We start from the raw sequence: 15,000 nt of genomic DNA on the forward strand, positions 1-15,000 counted from the left end.
CTAATCTCCTAGCGTTCCGTTTTAAGGTGTGTGTGGTCCTTATAACAGGGTGCTTGTGTGAAACATGATATATTCTCATACACACACACACACACACACACACAAACTGTCTATAATTATATAATTATTTAACTTTATTTTCTGTCCATTTGTATCATTGTACTATTTCTTCTCACTCTTTCCCTTCACTTATGAAAATGTACCTCATTATTATTGCTTGGCTAATTTTAGAAAAATATGACATTGAGATTCTTATTAATGTTGATGTAAAGTGAATTATTCCAAGTGCATTAATCCCCCACATTATCACTGCAGTGTTTACTACAAACACAGTTCAGCTATGTGAAACACACACATATACACACATAAACTTGTCCAACCGGATTTTCTGCTAATACACATATTGGTGTGTGTTTGTGTGTGTGTGCATGTGTGTGTCTGTGTAGTCATTTCTTTCATAAGGCATGTATTGAGCCGTGGCTGATGGAGCACAGAACCTGCCCAATGTGCAAGTGTGACATCCTCAAAGCCCTCGGAGTAGAGGTGAGGTCTCTGTGTGTCTCTGTGTGTCTCTGTGTGTCTCTGTGTGTCTCTGTGTGTCTCTGTGTGTCTCTGTGTGTGTGTCTGTCTCTCTGTGTGTCTCTCTGTGTGTGTCTCTGTGTGTGTCTCTGTGTGTGTCTCTGTGTCTGTGTCTCTGTGTGTGTCTCTGTGTGTGTCTCTGTGTGTGTCTCTGTGTGTGTCTGTGTGTGTGTCTGTGTGTGTCTCTGTGTCTCTGTGTGTGTGTCTGTGTCTCTGTGTGTGTCTCCGTGTGTGTCTGTGTCTCTGTGTGTGTCTGTGTCTCTGTGTGTCTGTGTCTCTGTGTGTGTCTGTGTCTCTGTGTGTGTCTGTGTCTCTGTGTGTGTCTCCGTGTATGTCTGTGTGTCTGTGTCTCTGTGTGTGTCTGTGTCTCTGTGTGTGTCTGTGTCTCTGTGTGTGTCTGTGTCTCTGTGTGTCTGTGTGTGTGTCTGTGTCTCTGTGTGTGTCTGTGTCTCTGTGTCTCTGTGTGTGTCTCTGTGTGTGTCTCTGTGTGTGTCTCTGTGTGTGTCTCTGTGTGTGTCTCTGTGTCTGTCTCTGTGGGTCTGAGTCTGTGTCTCTGTGGGTCTGAGTCTGTGTCTCTGTGGGTCTGAGTCTGTGTCTCTGTGGGTCTGAGTCTGTGTCTCTGTGGGTCTGAGTCTGTGTCTCTGTGTGTGTCTCTGTGTGTGTCTGTGTCTCTGTGTGTCTGTGTCTCTGTGTGTCTGTGTCTCTGTGTGTGTCTCTGTGTGTGTCTCTGTGTGTGTCTCTGTGTATGTCTCTGTGTGTGTCTCTGTGGGTCTGAGTCTGTGTCTCTGTGTGTGTCTGTGTGTCTGTCTGTGTCTCTGTCTGTCTGTGTCTCTGTGTGTCTGTGTCTCTGTGTGTGTCTCTGTGTGTGTCTCTTTGGGTCTGAGTCTGTGTCTCTGTGTGTGTGTCTGTGTCTCTGTGTGTTTTTGTGTGTCTCTCTGTGTGTCTCTGTGTCTCTGTGTCTCTGTGTGTCTGTGTCTCTGTGTGTCTCTGTGTGTGTCTCTGTGTCTGTGTGTGTCTGTAGGTCTCTGTGTCTCTGTGTGTGTCTGTCTCTGTGTGTCTGTGTGTGTCTGTGACTCTGTGTGTCTGTGTGTGTCTGTGGGTCTCTGTGTGTGTGTGTGTGTGTGTGTGTGTGTGTGTACGTGCATATAGATTCTTGACAGACTTTCTCATCTCTATGTAGACAGAGGATGAGCAGCAGCACATGCCGACCATCACTTCTGATTCATTTCCCAGCAGCACTCATGAATCAACCCCTGAGTCACCTGTACACAGTGATGCTGCCTCTTCTGGATACGAGTCTTTGCAAGCAGCGGAGCAGCTGAGCCATAATGAACACACACATGAAGGTGACAATTATACACACACTGGGTTCAAACAAAGGGTGCCATGTTCTTAGTTGTTGTTTAACACATTGAAATGAAAATGTGGGACATGAATCTGTCTTCTCTTATTTAAACTGAAATGTCTCCAGAGTATAGCAAAAAGAATATAGAGTATATAGAGTATATAGAGGAGTATAGCAGATAAGAGAATATAGAGTATATAGAGTATAGCAGATAAGAGAATATAGAGTATATAGAGTATAGCAGATAAGAGAATATAGAGTATATAGAGTATAGCAGATAAGAGAATATAGAGTATATAGAGTATAGCAGATAAGAGTATATAGAGTATAGCAGATAAGAGAATATAGAGTATAGCAGATAAGAGCAGTGTTGTATAAAGTACTAGAAAGCAATACTTGAGTAAAAGTACAAGTATCGTACTAGAAAAAGACTTTGGTAGAAGTAAAAGTCACCTTTTAGAATATTACTCAAGTAAAAGTCTTAAAGTATCTGATATTTACTGTACTTAAGTATCAAAGGTAATTTTCTGATATTTAATGTACTTAAGTATTTGAAGTAAAAGTAAAAAGTAAAATTTCAGTGATTTTCTGTAGACATAAGAGACACTTCATTCGGTAGAAAGATTCATTCATTCCAATGTACAGAAACATTTCTTGCAAATACAGCCACGTGTGTATAAGGTTATCTTCTTCACCCTGTTTAGCGAGTTCACCACTATCGTCAGGGTGGTCGTCTACGACAGAGGTGGCTAACCCGCGGCTCCCGAGCCGCATGCGGCTCTTTGCCCGGTTTCATGCGGCTCTTACGTTCATATAGAAGTTTGTGTGTCTTTTTATTGTGCGTGTTCACTTTGCTTGAGTTAAATACGGTATTTTCGTCAAACGCGCATGTGAGAGGGATGAAAATACCTCAGTTTCCCAGTATCAAGATCAAGATCAAGATCATTTGAGTAAACAATTTGTGTCAAGTTTGCTCTCAAAATAGAATGGGAAAAAAGGTGATGATCATGTGTGCCCATGTGTATGATGTGGCTCTTTGTGGTAACACAGAAAAAATGTGGCTCTGTTGTGGCTCGGGTTCAGTTGTGCTTCCGCCTCCTTTGGCAACATTACTCTGAAATAGAACGTGCGGAGCGTAATGCAATCTAGGAGCTGTGATTCGCCAAACCTCCCTTATTGCAGTCGCAATTTTATTATTTTTTTTTATTTTGTAGTAATGAGTAACGAAGATGTTTAGTGGAAATATAGCGGAGTAAAAGTGTACATTTTATCTAGAAAATGTAGTGGAGTAAAAGTGAAAGTTGACATAAATTTAAATAGCGAAGTAAAGTACAGATACGTGAAATTTCTACTTAAGTACAGTAACAAAGTATTTGTACTTCGTTACATTACAACACTGGATAAGAGTATATAGAGTATAGCAGATAAGAGTATATAGAGTATAGCAGATAAGAGAATATAGAGTATAGCAGATAAGAGTATATAGAGTATAGCAGAAATAAGGGAGGGGCCTGTATTTCCTCTCCTCTATTAATGAGAATAGCTCAGCAGCAGTGATCTTCACAGCAGCCCACACACTGAAGATCATGTCAGATACAGAGAAGGGTCCATGGTGATTTTTTTTTCTGGCAGGTGGGGCATCTTCATCCCTGTACTGTAGAAGTACACTGAACTGTTTAGGGGCACTCAGGAAACCTCAGTATGGAGGTGTACTCCTCAGAGCACAGCTACTATTCAATGACTGTGTTTGTTTGCAGGTTTGGATGCAGTGTGTGTGGACGTGCAGCCACACTATGATAACCCTGCCTTTGAGAATGAAACTCGCGGCTAGAAGATGAGAAAATCACACTGCGACTGTCTCTCTCTCTCTCTCTCTCTCTCACACACACACACACACACACACACACACACACACACACACACACACACACACACAAACATACATTTACAGTCACATTTTTGGGTTTAAAGAAATGCATTTAGATTTATTTCTCTGTGTGAGTAAATGAATTAATGTGACCTCGTTCTGGGGTTAATGGGAGGATAGTGTGCTCTCTCTTTATATCTAGTTTAGGTGTGTGTGTGTATGCATATATAAATATAAATATATATCTATCCTAAATTTCAACAATTATTCTAATTTTAATAGATATTTTACAACACATACAGCACAACACTGGTGTGTGCTCATTTCACAGTGTGGCCTTATTGCTATCTTATTGAACTGCTGATAAATAGTTACATAAAAATTGTAATTTTAAACTAATTATATTGATATGAAATTTAAGCTGTAAATAAAGTATCTTTTTATCACAAAAGTGTGTGTGCACATGAGTGTGTTTGTTTGTGTGTGTGATCACTTGGTCCATTGGTAGATGTATGATTTTTTTTTTTGTCTATGTTACAAATTATATTGATTATTTACTCTGTTAAGATGATTTAATGGATCTGTTGTGTTTAGAGCATAACATACTACACAATGATTGTGTATATAACTTATACTACACAATGATTGTGTACATAACTTATACTACACAATGTTTGTGTACATAACTTGTACTACACAATGATTGTGTACATAACTTGTACTACACAATGATTGTGTACATAACTTGTACTACACAACGATCATGTACATAACTTGTACTACACAACGATTTTTTTACATAACTTGTACTACACAATGATAGTGTACATAACTTGTACTACACAATGTTTGTGTACATAACTTGTACTACACAATGATTGTGTACATTACTTGTACTACACAACGATTGTGTACATAACTTGTACTACACAATGTTTGTGTACATAACTTGTACTACACAACGATTGTGTACATAACTTGTACTACACAACAATTGTGTACATAACTTGTACTACACAACGATTGTGTACATAACTTGTACTACACAATGATTGTGTACATAACTTGTACTACACAATGATTGTGTACATAACTTGTACTACACAATGATAAAACCTGGAGCTACACACTTCGTTGGTGACACAAAGGTAACATGGTTGAGGGTTTCTACAATGTTTATGACACATTTGTAAAATAAATGACCTCTAAGTTTGATTGATTTTCCACATTCACTGTTGTGTCTACTGAACTTTTTCTGATCAAGACTATTTATTTAAATTTACCCATCTTACTTATATTTACTAATACAGTAGTAGGACATGGGCTCATATACACTGACTTTGTTAGGAACCCTGTAGGACAGGGGACACTGTGCATGCAGCTACAGGTCAACAGCTTGGTTAATGTTCACATCCTACAGTGTTTTGTGTGTCTGGTGGCTGTAAGTTTCTTCCCCTAATCTGATGCTGTGTTTATCAGCTGCTTATTTGTTCTTGGCCTTTACACACGCAGTGCATGTTTACGGATCTATGTGTGTTTATTTATTTCACCACTAGAGGTCTCTAATGTGCACGTGAACCCTTAAGAAAGTGACATTTTCAGCAGATCTGTTATGAAGCTTGGGCGCATTTGATCTGGCCCTTTAAATTGCCGCAAGCCGCAATGACGCGGTGCATGCTGGGAGCTGTAGTTTATGTGTGTTTGTGGCGCTACGCTTCGTCTACCACAATACTACAAATCCCACAATGCGCTTTCTTTCCGTTTTGGCAGTATTTCTGTCGACGTGGGAAACAGGAGCCGAATGAATACACAAACGCACACACACTTTCAGGCTCTGTGACACAATTACACACAAACACACTCAGTGACATGCGAAACACATGCGAGCGCCGATATGTGGCTCAAACCGGAAGAGGTGCTTTTAAAAAATGCGCTGAAATTATGGGTGACTGAAAAGTCTAATGATTATTTCATCCTGCAGCGGAGGAGAGGCCACGGAGACAGCAGTGTGGGACTGACAGGTGAGACAGCAGGGATTAGTCACACTGACAGGTGAGACAGCAGTGTGGGACTGACAGGTGAGACAGCAGTGTGGGACTGACAGGTGAGACAGCAGTGTGGGACTGACAGGTAAGACAGCAGGGATTAGTCACACTGACAGGTGAGACAGCAGGGATTAGTCAAACTGACAGGTGAGACAGCAGTGTGGGACTGACAGGTGAGACAGCAGTGTGGGACTGACAGGTAAGACAGCAGGGATTAGTCACACTGACAGGTGAGACAGCAGGGATTAGTCAAACTGACAGGTGAGACAGCAGTGTGGGACTGACAGGTAAGACAGCAGGGATTAGTCACACTGACAGGTGAGACAGCAGGGATTAGTCAAACTGACAGGTGAGACAGCAGTGTGGGACTGACAGGTAAGACAGCAGGGATTAGTCACACTGACAGGTGAGACAGCAGGGATTAGTCAAACTGACAGGTGAGACAGCAGTGTGGGACTGACAGGTGAGACAGCAGTGTGGGACTGACAGGTAAGACAGCAGGGATTAGTCACACTGACAGGTGAGACAGCAGTGTGGGACTGACAGGTGAGACAGCAGGGATTAGTCACACTGACAGGTGAGACAGCAGTGTGGGACTGACAGGTAAGACAGCACTGTGGGACTGACAGGTAAGACAGCAGGGATTAGTCACACTGACAGGTGAGACAGCAGGGATTAGTCAAACTGACAGGTGAGACAGCAGTGTGGGACTGACAGGTGAGACAGCAGTGTGGGACTGACCGGTAAGACAGCAGTGTGGGACTGACAGGTAAGACAGCAGGGATTAGTCACACTGACAGGTAAGACAGCAGAGATTAGTCACACTGACAGGTGAGACAGCAGTGTGGGACTGACAGGTGAGACAGCAGTGTGGGACTGACAGGTAAGACAGCAGGGATTAGTCACACTGACAGGTGAGACAGCAGGGATTAGTCACACTGACAGGTGAGACAGCAGGGATTAGTCACACTGACAGGTAAGACAGCAGGGATTAGTCACACTGACAGGTAAGACAGCAGTGTGGGACTGACAGGTGAGACAGCAGGGATTAGTCACACTGACAGGTAAGACAGCAGGGATTAGTCACACTGACAGGTAAGGCAGCAGGGATTAGTCACACTGACAGGTGAGACAGCAGGGATTAGTCACACTGACAGGTGAGACAGCAGTGTGGGACTGACAGGTAAGACAGCAGGGATTAGTCACACTGACAGGTGAGACAGCAGGGATTAGTCACACTGACAGGTAAGACAGCAGGGATTAGTCACACTGACAGGTGAGACAGCAGTGTGGGACTGACAGGTGAGACAGCAGTGTGGGACTGACAGGTAAGACAGCAGGGATTAGTCACACTGACAGGTGAGACAGCAGGGAGGGACTGACAGGTGAGACAGCTGGGATTAGTCACACTGACAGGTGAGACAGCAGGGATTAATCACACTGACAGGTGAGACAGATGGGGTTAGTCACAGACAGGTGAGGAGGTAGCTGGTGGTAGGAGCCTACAGCATCTAGTCCAGACATTCACCCTGTTAACTACATATTACACCACTGTAGTCTTCTACCATTTTGTGATTGTGTGTGTATGTGTGTGTGTGCACTTAAGGTCTCCTGGTTGGGACGTTGGACACAGTGTTTGACTCCACTGCAAAAGTGGCACCATATCGCATTTTACACCAAACACCTGATTCACAGGTATACTGGAACATCGCCTGTGGTAAGTAATTGTGTGTGTGTGAGTGTGTGGTGGAGGTGGTTGTGGGGGTGGGGGGTTATTAGCCACCATTCACTGATTATTATGTGTTGATTTAAATGCCCTACTCTATTGGTGATATCTAATAAGAGATAAGTTGCTGTGTGTGTTTGTGTGTGTTTAGGTGCATCCCTTGAAGAGATTTCTCAGCACTGGGACTGGCTGCAGCTCAACATTATGAGAACTCTCTCTGTGTTTGACTCTGGTGATGACATCACAAGCTTCGTTCAGGGCAAGATTAGAGTGAGAGACACACACACACACACACACACACACAATAATAACAACAATATTCCTGTGTTATTGTAACTTTCAGACAAAAAGGTGTACACCCCTTATATCAGTGTTGTGTGTTCACCTGTGTTTATATAGGGGTTAATTGTGGAGGAGGATAAGGTGAGTGCGGAGGACCCTGAGCGTTTCCGTGAGGCTGCACTTCGATTCGAGCGCTTGTTCAGTTTGCCAAAGAAGGAAAAACTAGTGACCTACTTCTCCTGCAGCTACTGGAAGGGCCGCGTTCCAAATCAGGGCTGGATCTACCTCAGCACTAACTTCCTGTGCTTCTACTCTTACCTACTAGGCAATGAGGGTGAGACACACACAAACACACACACATTTACATTTACAGCATTTAGCAGACTCCCTTATCCAGAGCGACGTACAGAAGTGCTTAAGTCTCTATCAGTCTCATATCAACTCTGGGTCACCAGGTTACATAATTAAGATACCACGAGTGTTAAACATTTTTTTTTTTAAACATATGCAACAAACAAGGAAAGAAGTGCTAGTTGAAGTGTTTCCTGAATAAGTAGGTCTTCAACCGTCGTTTGAAAATATCCAGTGACTCAGTTGTCTAGACCTCTAGGGGAAGTTCATTCCACCACCTTGGTGCCAGAACAGAAAAGTCTTGTTGTATACTTGCCTCTTACCCTGAGAGATGGTGGAACCAGTCGTCACTCCCCTCCATGTTACCTGATATGAGCGTCCTTCCAGGTAGGAAGTGAACCATTCCCAAGCTGATCCGCAAATCCCAAGACTCCTGAGGGTGGACAAGAGAGTCTTGTGGTTGACCGTATCAAACGCTGCTGAAAGGTCAAGGAGGATGAGGACAGATGACAGTTTGGCTGATCTAGCAACGTAGCAATGTAGTTTCTCAGAGACGTCCAACAGGGCTGTCTCTGTGGAATGAGCTGCTTTAAAGCAGACTGGTAGACAGTTGATTATAGACGATGCGTTCAAGAATTTTTGAAAGAAACGAAAGAAGTGATCAACAATGGTATAGAATATAACAAAATTCAAATCACACAACTCTAGAACAAAGTGAGGAACACAAGTCAGGAACCTACCAGAAGACAATATATTCAAATAAATAGAGTTAAAGCACGCACACACACACACACACACACAGCTGAAACCAGAATCTGAATTTTAGTGGCACAAGTTCAGAGTCTGTAATCAATTGCATGTGGTTATTATTAATGACATTATAAGATATTTACTATTTTGTATTTTTATGTCAAAAATCAGTTGTCATCAACCAAAGCTGAACAAAGTTCCCAAAATTCTGGGAACAGAGGAAAGGATAAAGTTACATATAGTAATTTATGAAGTGTGTGTGTGGCGTCACATAACACCATTCAAATATATAATATAATATTCAAATATATTTACTACACAGATGTCGACTTCCAAAATATTTTAAGGAGGTAACAACGAGCAGTCAGACAGATTTCACCGGCACACAGAGCACCGCAGCCCCAGCAGACCTTAGTTAATGAAGATTTAAATATACTCAAATAGGTGAGAATACAGAATAGATTGGGGGGAAAATGACATTAAATTATGAAGCACTATTTACAAAGATAGAAAATAATGTAGAGACAGTTATCACTGTGGGATAAAGTCAATATTGTTAAATATTGTTATTGCTCTACAAATGACAAAATTATGACAAAATTATCAAGGACTCAAGAAATTACTGAGGGACAGTCAACAAATTGACTAAACACTGCTAAAAAACAGAGTTGGACTAGATAAAAGGACAGAACAGAAATTTGGCTTACTATTTTATTCCATCAGCAACAGTGGACTCATTAACTAGATTAATAAATGAATGAACTCTAAGGTATGTCTGCAGCGAAGTTCATAAGCTGTACAGCAAACCACATTATAGACAGCCATATTCATCGCATCAATCCTTAAGTGTGTGTAAACAGCAGGGTGTTCAAAACAAAAAAGGGGTGACTAAAGTTAGTGAGTTTTATGAAAGTGGGATTTCTTTATGCCATATTCTGAATTGTTAAAAAATTATAATGTTGGGAACCAATGGAATTTTTAGAAATATCTGCAGCTCAGATATTGTATTTAAAACAACTTCAGTGTAAATAATAAAACTGTGACTTTACCTTGTGCAGCTTCTAGGTAGGTTCACTACAATGCTCAGTGTAACTGACATTAACATTTTAATATGACATTCTGTTTAATTTGTTTTGTTTTGTTGCAGCCAGGGGAAAATTTATCTAGTACAAAATAGTAGAATGTTATTACTGGACACCATTAAGGCTCTACAGAATAGCTGGGAACAATTTATGCTGGAAGGGGAATGAAGACTGAAGGCATTAATAACAGGAGTCCCTTAGTTGACCAAACCTGGTACAATATTCTGGAAAGATGTGAAGAGTGGGATAGGGTCTAAACTACTTTTGGAGTCATGACCATTTGGAGATAAATCAGTAGTACCCACTGCAAAATAAATCTTATTATGATTCTTTGCATTTCATCTGATTGAAATCACCTCATAGGGTTAGGGTTAGGGTTAGGGTTAGGGAAAAGCTGAAAATACATGCTATTATTTTTGGTAAAATATTAAAATGGGGTAAATGTCCATACTATAGATTTAACCACTGTGAGCTAGCTAATTCATTAGGCTTAGCCAAAATGAATGTAATCCATGCTCCTTGTCCATACTGCCCAGTTGCCTAGCAGCAGTGTTGCCATGACTTTAATGGACTTTAACTTGTTGAAAATAACTTATCTCCTCAGTGAAGCTGGTGTTCTCCTGGTGTGAGGTGAGCAGATTGGAGCGGTCCTCAAGTGTGTTGTTAACAGAGTGTATCCGTGTGTGTGTAAAAGAAGAGGATCATTACTTCTCCATGTTCCTGCGGCTGCAGCACACATATGAGCTCATGCAGCAACTTGCTGACTATGCCGTTTCACGTATGTTTGACAAGGAGACATACGATGCACAGCACCCTCTTAGGGACCCGCTACACATTACACAAAGGTACTTTGCATTACTCATTGAAACACTATACACTACACTAAACACTACACTACACACTACAGTCAGATACACTACACTAAACACTACACTATACACTACAGTCAGATACACTACACACTACACTATACACTACACACTACACTACACTCTACACTATACACTACACTATACACTACGCACTACACTACACTCTACACTATACACTACACTATACTACACTCAGTTACACTAACATGTATTCCATTTGTTTTTATTTTGCAGGTCTCTGGAGGCGCACATGAGGAATCAGTCATTCCGCACCTTTTTTCGTCTTCCATGCAGTGAAAATCTGTGCGAAGTGCACGAGTGTTTTCTCTGGCTGCCGTTCAGCCACATACACACACTTGGGAAGATCTGTGTGTCTGAGAGATATGCATGCTTCTCTAGCCAAGATGGAAACCAGTGTACTGTCATCATACCACTGTGTGAGGTGTGTGTGCGTGTGTTTTTTTTTCCAACCCTAAGTAATATTACTCTGTGTTAGACCATGTAAAAGTGTGTATGTGTGTTAGGTTGTGAGCGTGGAGGTCCAGAATCGCAGCAGTCGTTCACTGAGTGTGTGTGTACGTGGTAAACGAGCTTTCCGTTTCTCGGAGGTTCGTGAATTGGACAATTTGGCCTCCACCATTCGCAAGTGTGTGACATCATCAAGTCCTCAACATTCGCACAGTACTCAGGTGACTTCTGAGTTTTTCACCCTGTTTCCTGTTCATGTTGTGTCTTACATGTTTTTACTTGCATTTAAGTGTGTGTGTGTGTGTGTGTGTGTGTGTGTGTGTGTGTGTGTGTGTGTGTGTGTGTGTGTGCGCATGTGTGTGCGTGTAGCTCTCTCTGTGTGATGATGAGGAGGAGATGATGGTGGGTCAGGTTCCAGTCCCCGTTTCAGCTGTCAGCACTGAGGCTCTGATGAATGTTTTCCATCCACATGATGTTGAAAATCTTGACCCAAAAATGGTGAATGAGGTTTAACTCAATAATGTTAGATTTGAGTGATTGTAACGTTAGCTTAGCTTGCTGTTAGCATTGTCTCACAGGTAACTTGGTGTGTTAGTGTATTTACCTTAGCTTCATGTTAGATGAACATTTTCTCTCCCTGATTTTTGTGCTGTTAGGTTAAGACATTAAGATCAGTGTGGATTTAGTACTAATTCAGTGTTAAAGGCCAAGGGCTACATTGGTTCATGGTGCATTTAGTACATTAGCTCATTGGTGAGTATTAGCTTAGCATTAGCTAAGGTGTGAATTAATTGCAGATGCAGTTAGCTGTTGTCATAGTTACAGTTTGTTTGACAGCTGAAGGAGCGAATGAAGGAGCAGTCGTGGCAGATCCATTTTGCTGAGTATGGCAGAGGAAGTGCCATGTTCCGCACCAGGAAAACGAGAGAGCTTGTCACCCGCGGACTTCCAGAGACACTGCGTGGAGAACTGTGGATGCTCTTCTCAGGTGTGTGTGTGTGTGTGTGTGTCACTGTTATGTCAGTTTAATTTACTTGTTGCTGAGTGTTCTAAAATCTAACTCAGTGTTCATTTTAGATTTAACACATTTGTTCAGTTTGGTCAGTTTTGCTTCTTGTTGTTCACGTATTGTTTATTGTTAGCTCAATGACAGTTCTATAAGCTCAAACACTGGTGTGTGTGTGTGTGTGTGTGTAGGTGCAGTTAACGAAATGGCCACACACCCTGGGTATTATGCGTCTCTGGTGGATGAAAGTGTGTGTGTTAGCAGTTCGATAGCGTGTGATGAGATTGAGCGTGACCTGCACCGGTCACTCCCTGAACACCCAGCTTTCCAGAGCGACCGTGGAATATCTGCCCTGCGCAGGGTGCTAACAGCATATGCTAACCACAACCCTGCTATTGGCTACTGTCAGGTACACAAACACACACACAGTTTTACAGTCTAACATTTACTCTCACCTGAGTCACCTCAGACCTGCTCATTGGGGATAAAAACAATTTAAATAGATCTAATATTAATCTTAAATGTTTGTATTATATTAATCTTTATATAAAACTGTATATTAACCTTTTGTTCTATGTTTATGTTCTGTAAAGCTGCTTTGAGACGACGTCCACTGTTAAAAGCTCCATACAAATAAAGTTGAATTGAATTGAATCCTGCACTGTTACCCCATGAACACAGTGTTGTGTTTGGCTGCTGTGTGACGGAAAAAGAGCTTTACTTGGGAATTATATGAACATGTGTTCTCCATCTCTCTCTCCATCTCTCTCTCCATCTCTCGCTCTCTCCCTCTCTCTCTCTCTCTCTCTCTCTATCCCTCTCTCTCTCTCCATCTCTCTCTCTCTCCCTCTCTCTCTCTCTCTCTCTCTCTCTCTCTATCCCTCTCTCTCTCTCCATCTCTCTCTCTCCCTCTCTCTCTCTCTCTCTATCCCTCTCTCTCTATCCCTCTCTCTCTCTCCATCTCTCTCTCTCCCTCTCTCTCTCTCTCTCTCCCTCTCTCTCTCTCCCTCTCCCTCTCTCTCTCTCTCTCTCTCTCTCCCTCTCTGTAGGCCATGAATATCTTGGCATCTGTGTTGCTGCTGTATGCGAGTGAGGAGGAGGCCTTCTGGCTGCTAGTGTCTGTGTGTGAGAGGATGCTGCCAGATTACTTCAACCGTAGGATTATCGGTGTGTGTGTGTCAGAGAGTGTGTGTGTGTCAGAGAGTGTGTGTGTGTCAGAGAGTGTGTGTGAGTCAGAGTGTGTGTGTGAGTCAGAGAGTGTGTGTGAGTCAGAGTGTGTGTGAGTATGTCTGTGAGTCAGTGTGTATGTGTCTGTCAGTCTGTGTGTATGTGAGTCTGTGTGTGTGACTGTGTGTGTGTTTCAGTGTGAGTCAGTGTGTGTGTGTGAGAGTCTGTGTGTGTGTGTGTGTGTGTGTGTGTGAGAGTCTGTGTGTGTGAGAGAGAGATTCAGTGTGTGTGAGGGAGTCAGTGTGTGTGTGTCAGTGTGTGTGTGTGAGTCTGTGTGTGAGAGTCAGTGTGTATGAGTCTGTCTGTGTGTGAGTCTGTCTGTGTGTGTGTCTGTGTGAGTCTGTTTGTGTGTGTGTGCATGTGTGTGTGTGAGTCTGTGTGTGTGTGTGTGAGTCTGTGTGTGTGTGTGTGAGTCTGTGTGTGTGTGTGTGAGTCTGTGTGTGTGTGAGTCTGTGTGTGTTGTGTGTGAGTCAGTGTGTGTGTGAGTGTGTGTATATGTGTCAGTGTGTGTCAGTGTGAGTGAGTCTGAGTGTATATGTATCAGTGTGTGTGTGTGAGAGTCAGTGAGTGTGTGTGAGTGTGTGTGTGTTTAAGAGAGTCAGTGTGTGTGTGAGAGAGTCAGTGTGTGTGTGAGAGAGTCAGTGTGTGTGTGTGACTGTGAGGTTATCATCACCTGAAACTAGTCTCTAATTCATGTAGCCTGTAAAATGTTTTCTAGCAAACTGTTTTCTCTGGACAGGCAGAAAATTTGTGTGTGTGTCTGTTTATCTGTGTGTGTATCTGTGTCTCTGTGTGTGTGTGTGGGTGTCACTGTGTGTGTCTCTGTGTGTGTCTCTGTGTGTGTGGGTGTCACTGTGTGTGTGTCTCTGTGTGTATCTGTGTCTCTGTGTGTGTGTGTGTGTGTGTGTGTGGGTGTCTCTGTGTGTGTGTCTCTGTGTGTGTGTCTCTGTGTGTGTCTGTGTGTGTCTCTGTGTGTATCTGTGTCTCTGTGTGTCTGTGTGTGTGTGTGTGTGTGTGGTTGTCTCTGTGTGTGTGTGTGTTTGTCTGTTTGTGCGTGTGTGTGTGTCTCTGTGTGTGTGTGGGTGTCACTGTGTGTGTCTGTGTGTGTGTGTGTCTCTGTGTGTGTGTCTCTGTGTGGGGGTGTGTGTCTCTGTGTGTCTGTGTGTGGGGGTGTGTGTGTCTGTGTCTCTGTGTGTGTGGGTGTGTGTGTCTCTGTGTGTGTGTGGGTGTCACTGTGTGTGTCTGTGTGTGTGTGTGTGTGTGTGTGTCTGTGTGTGGGGGTGTGTGTGTGTGTCTGTGTGTGGGGGTGTGTGTGTCTCTGTGTGTGGGGGTGTGTGTGTCTGTGTGTCTGTGTGTGTCTGTGTGTGTGTCTCTGTGTGTGTGTCTCTGTGTGTGTGTGT

At 42.7% G+C, this 15,000-nt stretch overlaps 2 protein-coding genes across 6 annotated transcripts in view; both read left to right on the forward strand.

The window, feature by feature from the left end:
• Positions 1 to 4,242, forward strand: part of rnf128a (ring finger protein 128a) — an 18,421-nt gene extending 14,179 nt beyond the window's left edge. Inside the window, exons 5-7 of the mRNA XM_060862794.1 lie at positions 447 to 543; positions 1,760 to 1,925; positions 3,682 to 4,242. Coding sequence (XP_060718777.1) covers positions 447 to 543; positions 1,760 to 1,925; positions 3,682 to 3,755 — 337 coding nt within the window. The 3' untranslated portion in view covers positions 3,756 to 4,242. The remainder of the gene's footprint in view (positions 1 to 446; positions 544 to 1,759; positions 1,926 to 3,681) is intronic.
• A 1,324-nt stretch (positions 4,243 to 5,566) lies between these two features.
• tbc1d8b (TBC1 domain family member 8B) overlaps positions 5,567 to 15,000 on the forward strand; it is an 18,775-nt gene continuing 9,341 nt past the window's right edge. For all 5 annotated transcript variants that reach the window (XM_060863697.1, XM_060863698.1, XM_060863699.1 and 2 more), the window contains exons 1-11: positions 5,567 to 5,812; positions 7,443 to 7,553; positions 7,714 to 7,832; positions 7,962 to 8,178; positions 10,632 to 10,872; positions 11,134 to 11,341; positions 11,424 to 11,588; positions 11,737 to 11,865; positions 12,205 to 12,355; positions 12,565 to 12,782; positions 13,423 to 13,540. In XM_060863697.1, coding sequence (XP_060719680.1) covers positions 5,686 to 5,812; positions 7,443 to 7,553; positions 7,714 to 7,832; positions 7,962 to 8,178; positions 10,632 to 10,872; positions 11,134 to 11,341; positions 11,424 to 11,588; positions 11,737 to 11,865; positions 12,205 to 12,355; positions 12,565 to 12,782; positions 13,423 to 13,540 — 1,804 coding nt within the window. In that variant the 5' untranslated portion in view covers positions 5,567 to 5,685. The remainder of the gene's footprint in view (positions 5,813 to 7,442; positions 7,554 to 7,713; positions 7,833 to 7,961; positions 8,179 to 10,631; positions 10,873 to 11,133; positions 11,342 to 11,423; positions 11,589 to 11,736; positions 11,866 to 12,204; positions 12,356 to 12,564; positions 12,783 to 13,422; positions 13,541 to 15,000) is intronic.

This window comes from Tachysurus vachellii, chromosome 26, assembly GCF_030014155.1.
Source record: "Tachysurus vachellii isolate PV-2020 chromosome 26, HZAU_Pvac_v1, whole genome shotgun sequence".
Taxonomy (NCBI): domain Eukaryota; kingdom Metazoa; phylum Chordata; class Actinopteri; order Siluriformes; family Bagridae; genus Tachysurus; species Tachysurus vachellii.